General features: G+C 40.1%; 1 protein-coding gene across 6 annotated transcripts in view; it reads left to right on the plus strand.

The window, feature by feature from the left end:
- AFF3 (ALF transcription elongation factor 3) overlaps nucleotides 1-24796 on the plus strand; it is a 554707-nt gene that overhangs the window by 420180 nt on the left and 109731 nt on the right. For all 6 annotated transcript variants that reach the window (XM_060187453.1, XM_060187456.1, XM_060187452.1 and 3 more), the window contains one exon: nucleotides 4536-4587. In XM_060187453.1, the coding sequence (XP_060043436.1) occupies nucleotides 4536-4587 (52 nt within the window). The remainder of the gene's footprint in view (nucleotides 1-4535; nucleotides 4588-24796) is intronic.

Raw genomic sequence — 24796 nt, forward strand, 5'->3', positions numbered from 1 at the left:
CCTCCTAGACCCCAGATTAGTTCCTTCTTAGCTAAGGTTTCACTTTCTGCAGTTTGTTACCTTTGGTTTCAACGACAGTCTGAAAATGTTATATATGATAAGATACTATGAGACAGGCCACCTTCCCATAACTGTTATTACGGTATGTTATAGTTCTATTTTATTACTGTAATTATTGATCTCTTACTGTACCTAATCTAATCCCAGTTCTGAGGGGGAAACAAGTATACGTAGATTTTGGTAGATTTAGTTCTACCATTTCAGATCATCATGGCAGGTCTTGAAAGGTATCTCCTAAGGGTAGGGGACAGTGTGCTATGCAAGAAGTATCTGGGTTTATTTACTGCTCCTAAGTCTGTATCCTGAAAGACCCCAGGTTATCTTGTAGAGTCTTGAAGCTAAATGCCCTCACCCAGCTTGTGTCTGTGGGAGACAGGGGTGCAGAGTAGCAGTGAATATATTCCAGGTCTGGGGTTGCATGTTTTTGGTAAAAACATCATCTCAGGATTCTTGTAGGATATGAGTTGTTGAATTTAGTGTTTTCATGGTCATTTCCTCACATTCTGAGATATTCTAAATTTTAATTAGATTATAACCTCTCTTGAATACAAAATACTCTCACATTTGACACTTGGTTTTTATATCTCAGCCAGACTTTGTAATATTTTTTTAATATGAGATAACTGGAGTGACAGTAATTACAAAAGGAGGTGGTCTATAACTACTTTTTCCTCTGAAAATGATTAAGAGGTAGATGATTCTCTTGGTGAAAAATGACAAAATGAACACCCAGAGATGGAGTTTGCCCAGCACCAGGGAGTGTGAGAGGCACTATGATGGTCAAACAGAACCCTGTTTATTTGTATGCTTTTAAAAAAATAATTGTCATTTATTGTTACTATAGTAATAAGTTTTATTGTATTATTTTGATTGTCACTGGGGTTTCACCACTGTAGGCCAACATATTCAGATAGAATGATAGATACAGGGGGTCAGGCAGTAGCACAGCGGGTTAAGTGCACATGGTGCAAAGCACAAGGACCAGTGTAAGGATCCTAGCTCAAGTCCCCATCTCCCCACCAGCAGGGGGTTGCTTCACAAGCGGTGAAGTCGGTCTGCAGGTGTCTCTCTCTCTCCTCATCTCTTTCTTCCCCTCCTCTCTCCATTTTTCTCTGTACTATCCAACAACAACATCAATAATAATAGCAACAAAAACAACAATGATAACTGCAACAAGGGCAACAAAAGGGGAAAAAAATATCTTCCAGGAGCAGTGGATTCGTGGTGCAGGCACCAAGCCCGAGCAATAACCCTGGAGGCAAAAAAAAAAAAAAAAGAGAGAGACAGAGAGAACGACATAACAGTATAGTTATAGAACCAGCCCATATTGGTGATCTGGGGAGAGATACTGCAATTTCCAATGGAGGGGGTTGGGATACAGAACCCTTGCTGTGGGAACCATATGGAATTATGCTCCTATTATCTTACAATTTTATAAATCAATATTATATCAACAATAAGAAATAAAAAGACATCACAGTATTTCTTTGAGTACAGTTGGGGCCGGTCTAGAACCTGGGTCATGCACTTGACAAAGCAAGTGCACTATCCAAGTGAGCTATCTTGCAGGTCTGAAACATGCTTTAAATAAGCAAAAATTGACTCTGCTGGCTACCTTAAAGAGAAAACACTGGTGTTTTTTGTTGTTTGTTTGTTTGTTTTTACTTTTGTGCTTACTGTCAATACCAGGTTCATGTGGTAACTAGGTTAGCAAAGCAGCCATGCTGAGATCCCATGTTTGGGGAGTATGTTGAGGTTTTCTGCTCTGTTCGACAATGGCCTTCAGATGCTGTTGCTCACATAAAGGTGAAAGTTCTCAGTCACCCCTAATATGACTTCCATCTAACAGCATGGCTCCCTTCCATCTCCATCTCCCCACCCAGGGGCAGGACAACCCACACTTAGAACACAGAATGTTTACAGAGCATCCCTGAAATCAAACCTGCTGTTGTCAACTTACCCCAAAGAGTGAGTAAGGTGTGATAACAAGAGATTCTGTTGCTTCTCTGGTCAAATTCATCAGATAGACATCTGTCCTTTATGGTAAGGAAAAAAAAAAAAGTGCACCAGCCCAGCCAACAAACTGGTGTTATGCTTTGCACACTCAAGGGGCTCCTCATCAGAAACTAACAAAACACACTCCCTTTCCTATGTTCTTCTCAAACAGTAGAATAATAAAATCTCATGATGTTGCTTCTCTTTGAAGCTAAGTGTACAAATTTGTGAGGTTGAGGGAAATGAATGACTGCCAAATGGATATGAAGAGTATTTGAGGATAAAGTTCTACAATCTTTGCTGATATTTTGCCTGTTTGCCTGTGGTTTAAATAATGAAAGAATGATGTGTCTGATATATCTTCCACTGGTAGAATAGCAATACCCTGTAAGGAGATGTTACCAGAGAGCTGAGTTATCAACCTTACCTCCTTCTCAAGGGAAACATTTCAGTTAGATAAAAACACTTAGGCTCAATTAACAAAGGTTAACTAGCTGTTCCCAAGATAGTAGGCAGCCTCACAATAGTCAGGTGACCTTCAAGAGGTCAATTGGGGTCCCCTTCCATTGTACACCTTCCTTCTCACATTGTAGGGGTCTCCCCACTGGGCAAGGGGCTGGGTGATGGTGTACCTGGTTAAGCTCACATGGTACTATGTGCAAGGACCCACGCAGTGACCCTGTTCAAGTCCCTGCTCCCGAAATGAAGGAGGGATGCTTCACAAGTAGTAATCTTTCTCCCTTTCTGTGTCCCCTCCCCTCTTAATTTCTCTCACCCTATCAAGTGAAAAGAAGAGGGAAAAAATGGCCTCCAGGAGCAGTGGATTCATAGTGGTGGCGTTGAGCCCCAGAAGTAACCCTGGAGGCAAAAAAAGAAAAAGGCAATAGAGGTCAAGAGTTCCATCCTATGTCCAGGGAAGCAGATCCCAAGGCACCCCCTGCTATCCCCATCAAACTGTCCCTAGATCCCTACTTCCCAAAGACTCCCATTTTCCCAGCTTCGCTCCTTCTTTCCAGTGAACCAAAAATATGGAAAAGTAGTGATAATAGATTTATTACAGGTAAAATAGATATCCATTGGAGCATATAAAGTATACATAAAGTTAGTGCCCCTTCCCTCCTCCTCCCCTATAGTAAAAAAGGGCCCAGAAAAAGAATAGGAGTAGAAGTAGGAGGAAAGGGCAGCAGGGCATTCATCCTCTATCTGTTGATATTTGTAGGTTTCAGGAGTGCTTCACAGCCTTCATTGGGAGGAAAAAAAAATCTATGAAATTTCCACCTTTAGTTTTTCACATCTCTGTGCACTTATCACTTAGTCCCTGAGAAAGAGACTGGAGGGAGGTCAGTCTGACCTTATTTTCACTCCCAGACTATCAAGACATAGACATCAGAGGAACAGGGAGGGGAAAAAAAAAAACTGAAGATGTCAGCATATGGCCTGCCTCAGGAGCAGAATAAGTGTCCTCATGGTCACCAAAATTGGCTTAGAAATTTCTCAGTTGTGCTGTCAAGAATATCCTACTTCAGAAAACAAAGGGATTTTATTTTCTAAATTCAGGGACACTGTATCAGAATTGAGCCTTAGAGACAGTCTAACATAACCCTTCATTTTAGGAATTAGAAATGGTGGGGGGAGAAATTAGAAATGGGGGAGGGGAACTAAGTGAGTTGTACCAGATATACGGTCAGGGTAGAGGGTCTGTGCCCTCCCCAGACAGATCTTTTCCTCCAAGTTTACTCCAGAAGTCATGGAAATTACTTTTCAGACTATCGGGGGGCCATTGGTAGAAATGGGAGAGAGAGCTCACCTAATAGAATGCACACTCTACCATGTACAAAGACCGGACTTCAAGCCCTAGCACCGCATGGGGACATCACTGTGGTATCTTTTCTTCTCTCCCTACCTCTCTTTTTCTGTGTCTCTCTTTTTTTCCCTCTCTGTCAGGCATTGAAGGGTTGGAAGTTGTCTACATGGAGCAGTGGAATTGCAAAGGCACAAGGCCCTGTCACTCAACTTAAAAAAAAAAAAAAAGCAATTCAGAGTAGACTAATGATAGGCACATTTTGGGGTCGTGGCCTTTAGACAGTGACTGTAAGGAAGACAGTGAGGCCTTTGGAGCACATGGACTCCTTCAGTGGTTTTCAAAACAATTCCTGGAACCCCAAGGTCCATTGGAATATGCCGAGCTGGAACCAGGATCCTTGCGCCGGTCTTTGCGCCCATCCTTGCGCAGGTCCTCGCGCCCGACCTTGCCCCACCTGCGCTTAACCCGCTGCGCTACCACCCGACTCCCCATGAGGGTTAATTTTCATTGTGGTTGTTGTGTTCCAGTGGAAAAGGGCTCAAAAGGAAACATTTTGTTTGTTTGTTTGTTTTTAAATAGAAAAAATAAACTAACAACATTGCTATACTAAAGGTATATTGGTGCTGAATTATTTTGAATTTGCTAAATATTTCTGTCTCTTTGTACCTTTTTTCAGAATGCTGGAAGATGACCTTAAGCTAAGTAGCGATGAAGAGGACAATGAACAAGTAAGATTCCCTCTGATGGTTCTTTCTGAATGTTACATGATGCTGCCAACCTAGTGTATTAACTAAGTCATACAGATTCTCTCAGATGGGTGGTATCTGCTCTTCAGTTATGAACATTTCTGCCCACAGTTTGGGTAGTCCATTAAAATATCTTTGATCTCCCTTAAAAATTGTAATTCTACAACAGTGGGGAAAAAATGGCCCCAGGAGCAGTGGACTTTTAGTGCAGGCACCAAGTACCAGCAATAACCCTGCTGACAAGAAAAAAAAAATGTAATTCTGCGACTTTTATGACACTGAACACAACAATAAGTATTTGTAAGGAAGCTGACTCATAGTAGATTTCAATATAAAATAGAATTTTCTTATTTTGTGAAGCTAACTGGCTTTCTGGAGCTCAGACATGGGTTCTTAACCTCATTGGCATGCAACAGGCAAGCTGTAACATTAAATATTGAGAAGTCTTATACAGATATTATTAACACTGAGAAGAAGCTAACACAGAGGTGAACTGAAATGATGAATAAAAAATAATCATGCTCAGAATAGACTGTTTGTCCTGAATGATAAATGTGCTTGAAATGTTCTCCCATAGTGTTGATTTATCAGCTCCAAACATCAGTCAGGGGTTTATAAATACTCTTCTGATCAGTCAGTTAAAGTGAAAAAATATCCACTTAACATTCATCACTATCACTTCTGCTTTTCAGCAACTGTTTGTCTTAAAGCAAGTTTGAAAACACTAAAGACAGGTTTTTCTACACTTCTATTTCCTTTTTCTCATACCTAAATTGTATTTTGTCAAGTTTGAATAAATGTGATAGTTATAAAGACAATCGAGGGGGCCGGGTGGTAGCGCAGTGGGTTAAGTGCACATGGCGCAAAGCGCAGGGACCTGCATAGGGATCCTGGTTGGAGCTCCCGGCCCCCCACCTGCAGGGGAGTCAATTCACAGGCGGTGAAGCAGGTCTGCAGGTGTCTTTCTCTCACCCTCTCTGTCTTCCCCTCCTCTCTCAGTTTCTCTCTGTCCTATCCAACAACAATAATAGTAACTATAACACCGATGGACAACAAGGGCAACAAAAGGGGGAAAAAAGTGGCCTCGGGTCGGGCGATGGCGCAGTGGGTTAAGCGCATGTGGCTCAAAGCACAAAGACCAGCGTCGGCGTGAGGATCCCGGTTCGAGCCACCGGCTCCCCACCTGCAGGGGAGTCGCTTCACAGGTGGTGAAGCAGGTCTGCAGGTGTCTGTCTTTCTCTCCCCCTCTCTGTCTTCCCCTCCTCTCTCCATTTCTCTCTATCCTATCCAACAACGAACAATATCAACAATGGCAATAATAACCACAACAAGGCTACAACAACAAGGGCAAGAAAAGGGGGGATAAAATGGCCTCCAGGAGCAGTGGATTCATGGTGCAGGCACCGAGCCCAGCAATAACCCTGGAGGAAAAAATTTAAAAAGTGGTCTCCAGGAGCAGTGGATTCATGGTGCAGGCACTGAGCCGCAGCAATAACCCTGGGGGCAAAAAAAAAAAAAAAAAAAAGCAATTGAGAGAGGTTTATAAGTTATTTTTATACACAATGCAGGATGCCTGCACTATTCAGTTGATCTTAAAAGTAGTGAATTTTATACAAAGGGAGCCTAGAATGCTATGCAAGCAATTCAGTTGTCTAGATTTGCAATTGTTCGTGATGTATGGAGAAAAAATACAGAGGTGAAATACAAGTCAAAGGAAAATTCCTAGGGAGAACTGAACAGTATGTGACTGCAAGGTCACAGAAGAGTTTGATCAGCTGATGAGAGTAGGTAAGGCACCAAGGAAGGGACTGAACTTGACAGAAATGGAACTTGAATCTGGAACCGGGGCAGGGGTTGATAGCATAATGGTTACGCAAAGAGACTTTCATGCCTGAGGCTTGAAAGTCCCAAGTCCAATGCCCTGCACCACCATAGGCCAGGAAAAAAAAAAAAAAGTAGAATCTGGAAACAGAATTAGCAAGTAGAAAAACTCCAGTTGAAGGAATGCTAAGCAAGGAGGGCAGCTCAGAATTTTCTTTGAGAAATTGATCAGTCTGTTTCTAGGTGCACACAGGGCAATCAGATATCTATCTCACAAAAATCTTAGCGTAATTGGAGCAATACCTCGCTCCTGATTTTGGTTCCTTTAACATTACTATAACGAAAATTATACTAGCAGCCCAAGAGGTAGCTCAGTAGATAGAACATTGGACCCTCAAGCATGAGGTCCCGAATCCAGGATTAATATTCTTAAATTAATATTCTTAAAATAACAATATTATCATTTTCTGTTTTTCCCAATGATAATTCCAGATAGATATGTTGAATATGAAGTTATACCAAGTGTGTAAATTGTGTATACTTTATATTATAAAAGATCCAAAGACTATTTCATTCAATAAGATTTCTTATTTCAGAAAGAATTTCCTGAGTTACTTCCAGGATATGATTTCACTGAGGGCTCTTATTTTTTAGGATAGCTTTTCATTTTTGTAGTTTTATTTTTTTACTAGTGATTTAATAATGGTTTGTAAAAGTATATGATTGCAGGTGTATAGTTTCACACCATGCCTACCACCAATGCCCCCTCCTCAGCCAACTTCTATAGTTCTCACAAAGTCTTTTTTTTTTTTTTTTTTGCCTCCAGAGTTACCACTGGGGCACTTCACTGCTCCTGGTGGCCAGTGTTTTTTTTTTTTTCTTTTTCTTTTCTTTTCTTTTTTTTATTGGATAGGACAGAGAGAAATTAGGAGAAGAGGGGGAGATAATAGGGGAGGGGAGAGAAAGATGAACACCTGCAGAACTGCTTCACCACTTGCGAAGCGACCCCTTGCAGGTGAGGAACTGGAGGCTTGAACCAGGATCCCTGCGCAGGTCCTTGCACTTCATCTTCATACTATGCTATGTGCACTTAGCCTAGTGCGCCACCACCTGACCCCTATTCTCACAAAGTCTTTGACAGTTTGGCTATGTCCCCCGCACACACACCTCCTTACTTAACTTCACTAAGCACAGTCAATTCTAGTTCCATCCATTTTGTTCCAAAGAGCACAGTATCTTTTTTAATCACAGATTAATATTCCACTGAATATATACTCCCCATAATTTGCTTTTTAAAATATTTTATTCATTTATTTATTTTAATTAGAGAGAGAGAGAAATGAGAACATTGCTCAACTCTGACTTATGGCAGTGCTGCAGATTGAACCTGGGACTTCAGAACCTCAGGCATGAAAGTCTTTTTGCATAACCATTATAATACCTTCACAGCCCCTCATCATTTCTTTTTTTTTTTAATTCTTTTTTTTAAATTTATTTATTCCCTTTTGTTGCCCTTGTTGTTTTATCATTGTAGTTATTATTGTTGTTGTTATTGATGTCTTTGTTGGATAGGACAGAGAGAAATGGAGAGGGGAGGGTAAGACAGCGAGGGGGAGAGAAAGACAGACACCTGCGGACCTGCTTCACCGCCTGTGAAGTGACTCCCCTGCAGGTGGGGAGCGGGGGGCTCGAACCGGGATCCTTAAGCCGGTTCTTGCGCTTAGCGCCACCTGCGTTTAACCCACTGCGCTACCGCCCGACTCCCTCATCATTTCTTTATCCACTCATCTGTTAATGGACATTCAAGCTACTGCCACTTCTTAGCTATTGTGAATAATGCAGCTGTGAACATAGGAGTGCATATTTCCCTTCCAACTAGTATTGAAAATTTAATTTTAAAGGATACATTACACATGTTCTCTTGGGTAATAAAAACTTTTAGTTTGACTCATGTTGCTTTATTGGGCACTCCGTTACAATCTGTAGCTACTGATAATATATTGTGAATAGGCAGGTCAGATCCTTTATTCTTGCATTTGGTCCTTTTGTATGTACACGTTCATATCTATTGCAATAAAAGCAGCTAACAAAGTAAATGATTTTATTTATTTATTTATTTTCCCTTTTGTTGCCCTTGTTGTTTTTTCATTGTTGTTGTTATTAATGTTGTCATTGTATGTATGTCTTCAGGGGAAGACATAGAGAGAGAAAGATAAGATACCTGCAGACCTGCTTCACTACCTGTGAAGTGACACCCCTGAAGTTGGGGAGCCGGGGGCTCGGAATGGGATCCTTACGCTGGTCCTTGCACTTAGCACCACCTGTGCTTAACCTGCTGTGCTACCGCCCGACTCCCAGTAAATGATTTTTATATAGTAGTCCTCTCTTTTAATTAAAACTCCAGACAGTGGTTTTTTATATGGTTGTTTAAGTGATTGATCTTAAACACTAACTAAGTTATCCTGTTTGGGCCTATAATTATATTGTGGCCTAATCACAAAGTCATAATTCTCATTCTTCTAAAAAAAAAAAAAAAAGAAAAGAAAAAGTAGTGGGGGCTGGGTGGTTGTGTATCCAGTTAAGCACACATATTACTGTGTTCAAGCCCCAGCTCCCCATGTGCAAGGGGAAAGCTTCACAAGCAGTGAAGCAAATACTGCAGGTGTCTTTCTGTCCCTCTCCTTCCCTATCTCCCCCACCCCTCTCAATTTCTCTCTGTCCTATCAAATAGAAAGGAGAAAGAAAGAAAGAGGGAGAGGGAGAGGGAGATGAGAGGGAGGAAGGAAGGAAGGAAGGAAGGAGGGAAGGAAGGAAGGGAAGGAGGGAGGGAAGCATAGCCACCAGATGCAGTGGATTCATCATGTAGGCCCAACAATAACCCTGATGGCAAATAAACACACACACACACACACACACACACACATAAAAAGAATAATAGTAGAGTATATTTTTTCTCTTCAAACCTCCCCCCCAAAAAAAGTGCTCTGAATGAGTAGAGCCTCACACATGCAAATTCTGCATTTCTCTGGCATTAAGAACTAAGAAATCATTTAATACAAATGATTCTTCTAAATATAATCAATTGACATAACCCATAATCTTTGAAAAATAAATATGCATTCCCTAGGTTTAATAACCTTAACCTTTTCTTCCATGATAGGTGGTTTGCTTTGTGGCTGTTGGTCACTAACATATGTCTAAATACTGTCATGAGTAACCATTCACAAACGCTTCGATTTGTCATACCTTTTTGCACTTTCTAAATTGGTTTCACCCCTCAGATATTTGAATGCTTCTGATTAAGATTTGCTTCATCTTATTGCCTGTGTGTTCTCTAAAGATAAACAGACCTTTGGAATTTTACGATTTTCAAAAATACTGATAAATTTCTAATAAAAAATAAAATTTTAAAAAGATAAAGAGACAGACTAGCTTAGTGAGTAAGAATTCTTACCCAACAGCCCTGCTCCCTGGCTTCATGCTACTCAGGAGCTGTACAACCTGCTCCTCCATCCCTGAACTCCCTACTTCAACATCCCCATTTGTAAAGGTGAAAGTAAGAGTAGATCCTCAAAGTCTGCTACCTGCTCAGAAGTTGAGCTCAACAATATCCTCATGTTATCATATCCACTAGGATTCTTTTAAATAGGTTATTGTTAAATTTTGCAGAAAGAGAAAAATGTACATAATTTCAGAACACAACTTGGCAATATTCATACCACACACACCTATGTAACCTGCACCCAGATCAAGATATAGTCATGACTAGCTACTCAGATACCCCACAACCATGTCCATTCACCACCCACCAGAATAATAGCTACTCTCCTGTTTTCTAACATCATACAGTAATTGTATTTGGTTTTGGGTTTATATTAGTGAAATAATATGTATTTACTCTGTTGTTTCTGACTTCTTTCATTCAGCATTATGTTTGTGAGACGCATGCATATTGTTACATGTAATGAAATTTGTTTTCATTGTCACATCACATTTTATTTTATTTTTCTTTATTTTGTAATTTTTAATTTATAAAATGGAGACACCAACAAAACCATAGGATAAAAGGGGTACAATTCCACACAATTTCTACCACCAGAACTCCATATCCCATCCCCTCCCCTGATAGCTTTCCTATTCTTTATCCCTCTGGGAATATGGATCCATGGTCATTATAGGGTGCAGAAGGTGGAAGGTCTGGCTGCTGTAATTGCTTCCCCGCTAAACATGGGTGTTGACAGGTTGATCCATATTACCAGCCTATCTCTCTCTTTCCCCTAGTGGAGCAGGGCTCTGGGGAAGCAGGGCTATAGGACACATTGGTGGAGTTGTCTGTCCAGGGAAGTCCAGTAGCATCTGGAACCTGGTGGCTGAAAGAGTTAAGCTATAAAGCAGAACAAATTGTTGACTAATCATGAACCTAAAGGCTGGAATATTGCAGATGAAGATTTGGGGTCTCCGCTTTGGAAAAAGCTATTAGGTCTTTTTTAGGTGTATTCCAAGGGGCTCATGACTTTAGTAGTTTTTTCCTGAGCCTAACATCTGATATGCAAGTGGACCCATATGTGCATATGTCATAATTTACCTTCTCATTTGCTTACCTTACTACTGCTCATGGGCATGAGACTATTTGGGGGTAGTACAATAGTGTCATTATTAACGTTCCTATAAAGTCTAGTAAGCATGTGGGGAAATCTGAACCATCAGGTGTATGTTTTCAACCTAAGGATGTGTTCCCAAACCATTTAACCAAATGGTTATGCCATTTGGTACTCCTCCCAACAGTCTAAGATCATTCCAGCTTTCCACAGTTGTCTTTTTTTTTGTTCATAAGGGATATTGTTCTGAAGATTAATGCTAATTCTTTTTTAGATAGTTGGCAGAATTCACTAGTGAAATCATATGGTTTGTTGCTTTTGTTTCTCACCTCTGTTGTTTAATGTTGTGGACACAAATTAGAATCAGATTGGGGTGGGGGGTTTCAGTTCAGCTCACCCATACTCACTCAGTTAAAGTTCTGTGTATTAGAGGCATCTCATATCTCTCTCTCTCTCTCTCTTTTTCTCTTTCTTATTCTGAAGAACAGAGTGAAATGATGTCAAGTGGCTTTTTTACCTTGAAGAGTGAGTCTGCACATTCTCTAAGCCTGGATGCTGAATTTTTATTGTTTGCTAAAGAAGTTTGTCTGAGATCCAAACCAATTTCCTGTTTGATTGTTTAATAATTTTATTGAGAAAATAATAGTTTATAAGACAGTTGCTGGCACAGGGGTACATACAATTTCTTATCTCCTCATAGTAGGTGTCTCCACACCATTCCCACCAGCTCCTCAAATCCTTCCTCAGTATTATGCACTGGGTCCCCAACACCCTCTCTGCTAGTCTTTATGCAGGTTTTTTCCTGTCATAAATTTGCATTGCTATGGAGGCAAAAGAAAACAGAAACTATTAGTACATCAACTTGGTCCCACCTCTTTTCCTTTTTCAATTAAAAATGGTTGGAGTTGTGTTTTGTCTTATTTGTTAGCTAGGAAGTTATGCATTGCTTTTTTTTTTTTCTGATTATAGTAGTATGTGTGATTCCACTACTACTGGCTTGGTTTTTTTCACTCTTCAGTAGTGAGACAGAGAGAGATGGGAGGTTCAACCCTGACTCCCTCCCTACCATAACTGCTTCAGTGCTATGGTGTCTTCCACACCCTCCGCCTTTCAGATACATATGTATATCTGAAAAAGTTGGCCCAGAGTAATGAAGCCCATTGATGACATAAAAAGTCTTTTAGCAAAGAGCAATCAAAATACCCTGCACTGTGGTGCTCAGAGAAGACAAATACATATGCTCTGGGAAAGCAAAAAAGCAGGGAACCAAATTGAAAGTCTAAGTATGTGCCTGCAGCTTCTAGTAATTATATTACCCACACATATTAGGCAATCTTTTCATTTTAATTATATAACTGCATTTTTCTTTTTAAATGAGCATGGTTTATCCACTTACACTGACAATTTTAATTTTACAGGCAGTGATCACTGGATATAATCTGTAGAGGAAAATTTCCCTCCTGACATAATTTATTTTTCCACAGTGAAGAGATTAAAAGTTACCTTTTAATCCCCAAATCAATATTTGGAGAGCATACAATCAATTTAATAGATAGTGAGGTAGTTACCATAAATCTTTAAATTAAAGAGCCAATTTTTATCACTAATGCATAGAGTACTAATGATGGCTCTCAAAAAAAAGAAAGAAAGAAAGAAAGAGGAAAGCAGAAAGAAAGAACTTCAGTCTTCTCAGAATGAATCTAAAATCTTATTGTATTGAGATAACAAGATTATAGGTGGCATTGCTCTGAGCACTGAACTCATGTGTTGTTGATTTTTGTTATCTTTGGTTTCTTACCAAGAGGCACAAGAAGCATCCCTGTAAAAACTCTGCTTTTTAACATAGAGGTCATCAGATAACTAACATCAGTTGTGAGTGTGACACTAAAAGCAAATTGCCTATTGTAATGGATGCTATTCATTTTCCCCCTTACTCCTTTGTAATATGGGGCTTGCATAACAAAAGGCAGAGCTTTTAAAAAGGACCTCTAAAGCCATTGGCAGTATGTGTCAACCAGTGACCAAATGAATTAGCTGAATGATATGCAGACGTGGAATAAAAATATAGGAGGTTTTTACAGCCCAATTCTACTTCTTTGGGTGCATTCTTCTTTTTTCCGATCAGCTTAGTTGATGTTGAAGTTCTTGGCCTGTGAAAATGTATTACCCACAGAGTCAATCTGCATCCAGGCAGCCAAGTCTGAATAAATAGAGTCATTGTGCTTGTCTGGGATTTGTGGCCAGAGTTCATCCAGTCAGCTTGACATCCACATCCCAGGAGATTCATAAAAGCCAACACCCTGGTATGCGCTCCTGCATACTGCCAAAATTGTGTAGAATTATATAAACAGGAGTTGAAACAGTAATCAAGACCAGGTTTGAGGAACACAACTCCAAAATCCAGTTTCTCCTACAGATGAAATGAACTGTATTTGAGATGTTACTTGTAGTTGAACAAGAACTAACATCTTTTACAGGAAAATCATTTTGAGAATAACCTCAAATGCTTACTAAGTACCCAATTTTGTACACAACTGGCTTATTGAGAGGGCATATCCCTACTACTAAATTGCTAAATTGAAAAATGTTAAGTAAAGTTTAAATGTCAGGAAGAAAAAAGAATTTTTTATTGTTAGTCTTACATTAGTATTGTACCTAATTAAATTGCCCAATTTAATCATACTGACAAATTAATTTCTTTTTAATATGAAAAACAACCAGAGCACTAGATGAAGGCTACTATCATCTTAAGTTATAAATATATGAAATAGCCATATATTCAGACCTTCAGTCAGTCAGTAAAGCTCAGATGTTTTATTTAACTGTCCTAAAATGTAGTTGTCATATTTTATAAACAAAAAATTTACTGCCAACAGAAACAAATGCAAAGGTCTTTTAAGATGACCAAATTTATTAGAGTATGCCACTCTTTGTAACTGTTAATGAAAAACACAAGTATAGAAGACACACAAGCATGTCATTGTCTTCATAGAATTGTCATTTCCAAAATTGTCATTTCCTAAATTGTTTTCTTGGTCCTCCTCTAAAGACCCAGTTGAAATTTACAGAAAGGGTAATTTCCCGTTTTTGGAAATGGGAAAACCACGTAGGTAATTAAAAGATGAGCCATTAAATTTGAGGAGACATACAATTAACACAAAAACAGATAAAACAGATAAGCATTGTCTTATTAAGTTGAAGAATTTATGAAGGGAGTTGGTTTTTTTCTTTTTAAACTAAGCCAAGTTTTTGTCAGTGGTAGATACCAAGACTGCCAAAATAAGACTTTCCATCAAAGAACAGAGGAAAGACCATGCATCATTAGTTAATAGGCAGGCTCATCTCAAACACAATTGGCAGCAGGATCGCTTGTTGGCAGAGGAAGTGGGATTCTTCCTCTAGAGGACTCTGCTATTTTAACTCAGAGGAATAACCCCTTGTCTTGTGACTTTAATGGGTTTTTTCTTCTGTAGCATTTTCAGAAATATAACCATTCATGAGTGGCTGCTCCTTGGAGTCTACGCTATCACTTATATCCAGGTTTGTGTGGCTTCATACAGTCAAAGGTTTATGTACAGCCATTCAGGTGTTTGGTTCAGATATGCACCTGCAAAGTTTTGTTTGTGTTTGTGTTTTTCTAAGTCTTCTCCAAGTGGGGCTATTTATCTCCTAAGCACAGCTTTTCTCAGGAGAGTCTCTTAGTCTGTTGTTTCCGCTGAAGGGCAATCATTTGTGTTCATTTAACATCCCTTGACACTTCCCAGTTCCATCCTGACCACATCTGCAGCCCATAGGTTGTGCTGAGTGAGACGGGATCATCTTTAAAGCAGGCTAGACTATTCCTGAACTCTCAGGCCACCAGACATGGTCTTGTTCCTATTAGTAAAATAAGAGAGTGTAAATAAGCCAGAATGTCTCTCTGGGGAGGTCTGATTCAGCAACGTGTTTCTGGATACTTCACCTTTCTACCTAGACTTTTTTTTTTTTTTTTTTTTTACAAAAGTACATGTCAGCAGGGGTTTAAATCCACACTATTCCCACTACCTGAGTTCTGAGTCTTCAGTCTCCCCACTGCAATCCACCACAGTTCCCCTAAGGTTGTAGACATGAGCCAAACATCAACTCTACAACTATCTGTCTACATTTATACATAATTGCCCCCTTTTTCTCCTGATTCAATACTCTCTTCTCCTCATAGACACTCATGACAACAAAACTACCTCCATATGTCCCTCTCCTTTTGCTTCTCTCTCTCTGGGTATTGATGGAGCTGGAGTGCAGAGCGTCTTACCTTCATCCTATCACTTCTCCCCCACTGGAAGTATGGATCAAGGTTGTTTTTGGGGTGCAGAAAGTAGGAGTTCTAGCTTCTGTAATTGCTTCTCCACTGAGCATGGGCACTGACAGGTCGATCCATACTCCCCATCGTGTTTCAATCTTTCCCTAGTAAACCAGAGCTCTGGAGGTGTGAGGACCAAGGACACACTGGTGAGGTTGTCTGCCCAGAGAAGTCAGAAAGAAGTCATGGTAATATCTATAACTTGGTGTCTGGAAGGTGGCATGACCTAAGTTGAGACAAGATGGTTAATGAACAGGAACCAAAGAGTAGGATCAGAGCAGATGAGATTAGGGATTTTAGTGTAGAAGAAAGTTAGGAGAACCATTTTAGGCATGTTCCTGGGGGGCATACAACTATAGTAGTTTTCCTTGAGTATGGTGGCTAGCCTGAGGATGGATGAGAATACTGTCTGAGAGAATGGTGTCAGAGTAGAGAAAAGGGCTAGGAAGTTGGATTAGGGCAGGGAGTGACTCCCATTCTTATTTAAAAAAAAAAAATCTGTGTCTAAAATTAGCTACCTCCATCAACCTGCTCCAGGGCCCATATATAAATAGATATTTATATTTAACACCAGAGCCTGTATAACCTCTAAGTCCCTATTGGTCTGAGCTTATAGCTCATGGTCACATCTGAGGAACATTTCAGGCTGCACTCATTTCCAGTCTTTCTGGAGTAGCAGGGAAGGATACCCCCCAGCCTCCCTTAGGAGACTGAGACCCAGAAGTATTTGTATGATACAGGTTTCCCATGCTTTTGAAAGGTCAGGACTAGTCACTTAGATCGTATGAAGGAACTCAATGAGCTAGCACAAAATAAATCTCAGCAGGAAAGGTGGGGGAGACAGCATAAAGGTTATGTAAAAAGACCCTCATTCCTGAGGCTCTAAGATCCCAGGTTCAATCCTCAGCACCACCATCATAGTACAGAGTAGAGAAAGGGGCTAGAAAATTGGATTAGGGCAGAGAGTAGCTACCGTTATTGGGAAAAAGAAAAAAAAAAAAAAAAAGAGGTCTGTGGCTCTACCTAGACTTCATTCTTTGAAGTCCAAGGCAGTTCAAGGAACATAGTGCAGTTTCAGTGTATTGTATGTAAATTTATTTTCACATGTAAACCATAAAGCAGAGTTCACTTAAAGGGTGAATTTTTTTTTTTGCCTCCGGGGTTATTGCTGGGATTCAGTGCCTGCATCATGAATCCACTGCTTCTGGAGGCCATTTTTCCCCCCCTTTTGTTGCCCTTGTTGTAGCCTTATTGTGGTTATTATTGTTGTTGATGTCGTTCGTTGTTGGATAGGACAGAGAAACATGGAGAGAGGAGGGGAAGACAGAGAGGGGGAGAGAAAGATAGACACCTGCAGACCTGCTTCACCGCCTGTGAAGCAACTCCCCTGTAGATGGGGAGCCGGGAGCTCGAACCGGAGTCCTTATGCTGATCCTTGGCTTTGCGCCACGTGCGCTTAACCCACTTCGCTACCGCCCGACCACCAAGGGTGAAATTTTTAATACTAACAATATTCCAGTCAGAATTGATTCCCCTTTAGTAATTGGTTTGCAAAGTACAATTATGAGAGTCTTTCCTAACCATTTCAAACTTGTTTTTTACCTTCAAATATTTCTGTGTTGTCTAAACAAAAAAAGGGGTGTTATGGTTAAAGTTCAATATAAAGCCAGGCTCAGATATTGCTTCAGGGCTGGCTGGTGGTATACTTGGTTGAGGGCACATTGAGGGCACATGTTATAATGTGCAAGGACCCAGATTCGAGCCTCCAGTCCCCACCTGTAGGGAAAAGCTTTGTAAGTGGTGAAGCAGTGTTGCAGTTATCTCTATCTCTCTTCCCCTCTCTTTCTCCCTTCTCTCTCAATTTCTGACTGTCTCTATCAATAATATAGATAATAATAAAAATTTAAAATAAATGTTAACTTAAAAAAAAAGATATTGCTTTGGGGCCAGGCAGTGGTGCACTGGGTTAAGTACACATAGTACAACATTCAAGGACTCACACAAGGATCCCGGTTTGAGCCCCCGGCTCCCCACCTGTGGGGTGGTGGGGGGTATCACTTCACAAGTGGTGAAGCAGGTCTGCAGGTGTCTTTCTTTCCCCCATATCTATCTTACCCTCCCCTCTCAATTTCTCTCTGTCCTATCCAATAAAGAAAAAATGGAAGAAATGGTCACCAGGAGTAGTGGATTTGTAGTGCAGGTACCAAGCCCCAGAAATAACACTGGAAGCAATATATATATTGATTCTTCAAGCACACATTGCATTTTTAACAAAATATTTGTTACTTTCATCTTGTCTCTGTACAAAAGCAAAGTAGCATTTGTTTTCCGCAATTTAGTCTCTGATTACATTTATAATGGTCAACCACTCACCAAGGCCAGAAGAAAGTGGGTAGGACTCCACCAAAGCATCATATTGAGGTAGCATAAGGACTTCCTGAGAGAGAGAGAGAAGAAAAAGAACTCCAAAAGGCATTTGGCAGTTCCAACCAACTGAGAATTGACTCATGCTATAATCCACCTACTATGCCATAGATGAGTTATTAATGGGCCATCATCACCTTTGTGACTGTACTCAGGATCAGTCCTGTCTTGAAATCATTCTGTGAAATGAGTCCCAGGAATATGTCAGTGACCAAAGCCCTGAAGAGCAGATTACAAAGTCATAGCAGAACCTACAGAGCATAGATAGCATTACCATTCATACTCCACATTTAACTTTCCACTCCCCAAAACCAGTTGAAATGTAGGTACTATGTATAAAATACAGCCTGGCCATTGTTCTATCTGATGGCTAGTGTTTGCTTTCACTTTGAAATTTATATATAGAAAGACAAGTGCATACACACATGCTTTCCTATTGTTAAAATTTCTACGGCTCTAGCCGGCCGGGCTGGCTTCACGGGCGGGTAACAGAGACGGCTGGGCAGGGAAGCTGTATTTCTTTATTCAGGAACAACGATTCATAAACTAAGACAAACTAATCACCAAACAGAACTCTGCTGTCTCTTTGCGGCGGCACAAGCACTCTCTCTTACTCTCGAACTCAGGAACCCTCCAACTCTGGAACTTTCCCTCCCTTTGCTCTTCAACCCCCTCACATACACACACACATCCTCACTTACATGCACAATATGATTGCCTTAGCAATTCTCTGTCCCAGAATTCACAACTTTCTGGCACCCTCACAACTCAGAGAACTGACAGCTGAGATTGGCTTTGTCACCATCACCCAATAGCACCAGTGGATTTCTCTCCTTTGCCAAATGAATGCTCCATGATCTTTGTACCTACCAGAACTGACACAAACAAGCATTTCTTTCATGTATACAGTCCTGTCATGATGGACCTTGGAAGTAAAAGGAACTCTTCCCGTGTTGTTTCTGGCAAGCTCCTAGATCAAGTGTTCTGCTTGTACCTCTCATAAGGAAAAATAAGTAGTCTTGAAAGTCTGAAACTTTCCCTTCTCTTTCTCAAGTACCTAAAAGATAACTCCTCTTCGATAACTCCTCTTCGTTAGCGTGCCCAAAGAAAGCTTGTCTGTTAACAACCCCCCAGCAGTGTCCTACTAGTTCCTTTTACACTGAGATTGGCTCAATTAATCATTATCTGATCTCCTCCCCTCTGCCCTGAATAGTCCACAGTGAGGCCAAGGAAGAACTGCGCTGCTCTCTGGTGCCCTAACTGGTCCTCTTCTAGTACTAATGCAGCTCTGTGACTGAATAAGCCAACATTACTGAACCTCTGCTTCATTGTCTTAATAAATTAATAAGAATACCAAAGTAGAGGGGGACTACATCACCATACATGAGGAACTGGATTTAAGTCCCCCATCCCCACCTGCAAGGGGAAAGCTTTAGAAGCAGTGAAGCAGTGCTACAGATGTGTCTGTCTGTCTCCCCCCACCACCACCATCTTTCATCCTCTATCAAAAAAGGGGGAGAAGAAATGGCTGTGAGCCATCGTGCAGGTGCCAAGTACCAGTAATAGCCCTGGTGGTAAAATATTTTAAAATAGGAAGAAAAAGAAAGACTGGGAGTCGGGTGGTAGCGCAGTAGGTTAAGTGCACGTGGCGCAAAGCACAAGGACCGGTATAAGGATCCAGGTTTGAGCCCCCGGCTCCCCACCTGCAGGGGAGTCGCTTCATAATTGGTGAAGCAGGTCTGCAGGTGTCTGTCTTTCTCTCCTCCTCTCTGTCTTCCCCTCCTCTCTCCATTTCTCTCTGCCCTGTCCAACAACAACGACATCAATCATAACTACAACAATAAAACAACAAGGGCAACAAAAGGGAATAAATAATAAATATTTTAAAAAATAAAAAGAAAAACTAAAATATAAAAAGAAACATATGTTTTGTAAATTCATATTTATATAAAACTATTAATTTTAGCATTTATACCCCTTCCATCTTCTTTCTCTTCTCTTCAGAAATGTTACTTGTCTGCATTGCTGGAATATTTTTTAACCTTTATTGGGGGAATTAATCATATAGAGTCAAAAGTAAAACTGTAGTTTGTACATGTGTGACATTTTTCAGTTTTCCACATAACAGTCTAACCCCCTCTAGGTTCTCCTCTGCCATGATGCTGGAACATTTTTAATGGTTACTTGAATAACAGCAGGAGAATAATATAAAAAGAAACAAAAAAAACTGTATTTTAAAAAAGAGAAGGAGCTTATTATAATATTGTAGAAGGTGGAAGAAAGAGGATAATCAGAGTTTAAAGGGAGAGTGGGGAGAAGAGAGGAGGCAGGAAGAACTGAGACAGAATTAGGGCCACATGATATGGAACTTATTACAGACAGGTAAGGAAAGAAGATTCTGAGAAGGGTGTAGGGAGTGTTACAGACCAAATTCTTGTGTCAGGAGTCTTTGATTTTTTTCCCCCCCCTGGGGTTCCATGCCAGCACTACAAATCCACCACAAGCAGCCACTTCTTTCTTTCATTCTCCCTCCCTCCTTTCCTTTCCTTTCCTTCCTTCCTTCTCCTTCCTTCCTTCCTTCCTTCATTCTTTCCTCCCTCCCTCCCTTCCTTCCTTTCCTTCTTTCTTTCCTTCCTTCCTTCCTTCCTTCTTTCCTTACTTCCTTCCTTCCTCCCTCCCTCCCTCCCTCCCTCCATTCTTCCCTTCCTTCCTTCCTTCCTTCCTTCCTTCCTTCCTTCCTTCTTTCCTTCCTTTAATTTTATTTGACAGAACAGAGAGAAATTGAGAGGGGAGGGGAAGTAGAGAGGGAGAAAGAGAGACACCTGCAGACTCCTGCAGGAGGGAAGCAGGGTGGGGAGGGGGCTGAACCTGGGTCCTTGCACATGTGTCCTTGTACATGATGATATGTGCACTTAACCAGGTATGCCACTGTCCGGCCCAGGAGTCTTTGATGTTTACCTTATTTTTTCAAGACTCATAGCATACTTGTGTTTCTTTTAGATATAACACCATACTTAGACTGGCCCCAACACAGTCCAGGTTTATGTGAGTTACATGTAAAATAAATAGTCACAGACTACTAGCAGTATCTGTCATGTCAGTATGGAAATGAAGGATTCCCTTTCCCCATGTGATGTGGGGTGTGTGTGTGCGTGTGTGTGTGTGTGTGTGTGTGTGTATGTGTGTGTGTTTCACCTGTTGTATTATTGATTTTTCTATAATGAATACATGCTTCTCAGATAATTAAAAAAACTACCACTCCTTCTTTATCCAACCATCTGTTATTGGACATTTAGGTTGCTTTCATATTTTGGTTATTGTAAGTAGTGCAGCTGTGAACATAGAGGTGCATATATCGTTTTGAATTAGTGTTTTCATGTCCTTTGAATATATGCTAAGAAGGAGCCAGGTGGTGGTACACCTGGGTGAGCATTACATGTTACAGTGCGCGAGGACCCTGGTTCAAGCCCCCAGTCCCCACCTGCGGGGGAAAAGCTTTGCAAGTGGTGAAGCAGTGTTGCAGATGTCTCTCTGTCTCTCTCCCTCTCTATTACCCCCTTCCCTCTCAGTTTCTGGCTGTCTCTATCCAATAAATAAATAAAGATAATAATAAAAAAGAATATATGCTTATACTTTATATTGTAAGATCATAAGGTATTTCCATTTTCATCTGTTTAAGTCTTGTTCATACTGTGTTCCATAGGGGCTGTATCAGTTTGCATTCCTACCAACAGTATATCAGAGTTCCTTTTTCTCTACATCCTTACACTACTTGTCATTTCCTGTTTTGTTGATGTAGTCTATACTTGGAGGTGTGGGTGCTATCTCATTGTGGCCTTAATTTACTTTTCACTCATAAGTGAGTGATAAGAAGCATTTTGTCCCATGCCTGTTAGCCATCTAAATGTCGTCTTTTGAAAACAGTCTGTTTAAATCACCCATTTTTTTTAAACTGGGTCGTTTGTTTTACTGTTGTTGAATTGAATGATTTCTTTGTAAAAATTTTGTTATCCCTTGTTGAGTATATGATATAGAAATATCTTCTCCTGATTCCTTGGTTGCCTTTTATCCTTGTGGAATTTTCTTGCAACATTTACAAGCTTTTTTATCTGACAAAAGCTTGCTTGTTTATTCTTTATTTTGCCTTGGAGTTGAATCTTTGATGTTAAGGTGCTGACATGTTTCACCTGTGTGTTCATCTATGTATTTTGTAGTTTCATATCAGATACTCAATTCGTTAATGCATTTTGAATTAATGTTGGTGTTGTAGTGTTAAATGAAAGTCTCGTTCATTTTTATATGAGTCTAACCAATTTTTCCAACACCATTTGTTGAAGAGATTATCATATTTCTGATAGATATAAATACATGTAAGCAATTCAGCATGAAAAAAGGATAAATAAAAACCAGTAAACCTCTCTACAGAGAAGTGTACCTTATTTGTCTTTTTTAAGTAAAATAGAGAAAGAATATACAACTAAGACAATGAAATGGACTTCAGCATTGGATTAGAGTCATGGCAGATCATATGTGTTATTCCCAGAAGTCACCATCTCAAGTCCTACCTGGCAAGTAGGACTTCAAGTCCGTACAGATTACCAGTCACCAGCAAACTCTGGTGATGGCAGAATAAGCTGAATGTCTTCTTTCAGTAATCTTCAAAGAACTTGGAAAGCCAATACTGAAAATCTTCTGAGGCAGATGGCAAACTCTTCAGCAGAGAACAAAACTCAGTCTTATCACATGTTGTAGACTATGACTTCAGAGAACAGAAGATCAACAAAAGTTTGCCATGGTAGGTCTAGAAAAAAAATGCACTAGACCTTGAATTATAGGCTGAATCTAAATAGAGAATAGCTAGAAAGAGAACAAGAAAGCAACCTGGACACTGGTTTAGCTTAGAAACCCAAGAACCAGAGTTATTGGTCCACTACTAACCCCATTCAGCTCTTTGCTTTCTTTATTGACAAGTTTCTCAACCTCTGAAATTCTGTCTTCTCACCTTGATCTTATTTATATCTGTACAGTGGTAGTTATTAGAGCAACCTGAGAGTCCACGGCACCCAGAAAAGGAAGGATTTCCTGCTACCCCTGAGTCCCACCTGGTATCTTCTGTTTCACTCAGAAACATTCTTATTTGGATGATAGATAGTATTGTTATCCTTGACTCTACCTGAATCCTGTAAAGAACAGGATATGGTCAAATTGCACTTAAGAAAGTGCTTCCTAAACAGCATTTCTAGATACCTGAAAGTGGAAAGTACTTAATATTAGAATCAAGTGGAACCTTTCCTTTGTATTGCAAATATCACTAAGTGGACTGAAAAATGCCAAATGGAAGTTTACAACATTAAGAAGTTAGAGACTCATCAACTAAGATTAAAGTAAAAACTGCATAAAATCAAATTAATGAAACATAAAATGTGTTAGTAGCTGTAGAAAGAAATGAAACAGTAAAATAAATTAATAAACACAAGTTATAATTCAAAGAATGACAAGAAAAATGTAAGACATTATCAGACATTATCAGTAATTCTTTTTTTATTATTTTATTTATTTATAAGAAAGATAGGAGGAGAGAGAACCAGACATCACTGTGGCACATGTGCTGCCAGGGATCAGACTCAGGACCTCATGCTTGAGAGTCCAAAGCTTTATGTTACGCCGGACCACATCAGACATAATTCTAAAAAGCCACAAGACCCCATCTACATTTCATAGCATATTTGAATTAGAACAGGCTACAAATGAACTAAGATTAGCTGTGAGAGCAGTTGTATGTGTCTACTATATCCCAAATAGTAAAAGTCTTTTAAAACCCACCACTACAGAAATAGAGATGGTAATGTTAATAGTATCAACGAAGTTCACCTATCAAAGGGAGAAGCAAAAATGTATTCTATTTGAACCCTAAATCTATTTCTTTGAAAATAATGGTAAGATGTAGATCTGTCCAACCTGAGATCTTACTTTTATGCCTGTTATTTGCCAAAAATATATATTCTCCACCGCCTTGTGCTTCTTTTGACTGGATTACTATAGTAACCTCAGAGCTTGGCCCTTCCTACTCAATTCTATTCCCCAACTTTTTTCTTCTTTTTTTAATTATAGATACATGAGAAGATATGAAGAATGAACAAATCCCATCTGTTCTTCCTCCAACTCCCCCTGGTGTAAACCCCTGCAGTAATTTCTTTTTTATAATTTTTTATTAGAGATGGGGGGGGGATAGAGACCAGAACTGCTCAGTTCTGATTTACAGTGGTGCTGGGGATTGAATTTTAAGATCTCAGTTCCTCAGGCTTGAAAGCCTTGCATAACCATTATGCTGTCTCCCTAACCCCCTGCTGGGGCTTCTAACTGCTCTGTGACTAATGTCCAAAAACATTAACTTGATCTTCCAAGTTTGGAATCTGCTCCTGTTCCTCCTGCTTACAGAGTTCCACCTCAGTGATTCCTGCTGTTCTTCAGCTGAGTGGGGATATAAGTCTGCCTGGGGCCTTTGCACCCAAACCATTTCCCTTGAATGCAGCCCTCCTTTCTTCCACACTCTCTCATTTTTCTGGTCCCTTAACTCTTCTTAGTCCTTCTGCCATCGAGTTCTTTGTCCCTTATCTAGTGAGCCTTCCTTGACCACTTACTTATTCCATGAGGTTCTTCTCACACTGTTTGTTTATAGCCTCTTCAGTCCTAGCCCGTGGCATCTAGATTGCTTGTGTATGTTTAATTTTTCATGACTGACTCATCCCTGCGGTTTTGTTTTCATTGTTATCCAGGCCTAGCCAAGATCTGTACATAATAGGTACAGCAGAGGAGTTCACATTAGTTCTGTTTCCTTCACGTAAGAAGGAAATTGGATCATCTTAGGAACCCTCTGAATTTCAACCTCTTCCCCTTGTGCTTATCACAACTCTAATATCCATGAACTTGTTCTGTGCTTGACCCAGTTACCATAATGAAACTTAATTGCCTCTTTGATTTTCTTTCAATAACAGATTGTGACTAGTAA

The sequence above is a fragment of the Erinaceus europaeus genome, chromosome 3 (assembly GCF_950295315.1).
Source record: "Erinaceus europaeus chromosome 3, mEriEur2.1, whole genome shotgun sequence".
NCBI classification, from domain to species: Eukaryota; Metazoa; Chordata; class Mammalia; order Eulipotyphla; family Erinaceidae; genus Erinaceus; species Erinaceus europaeus.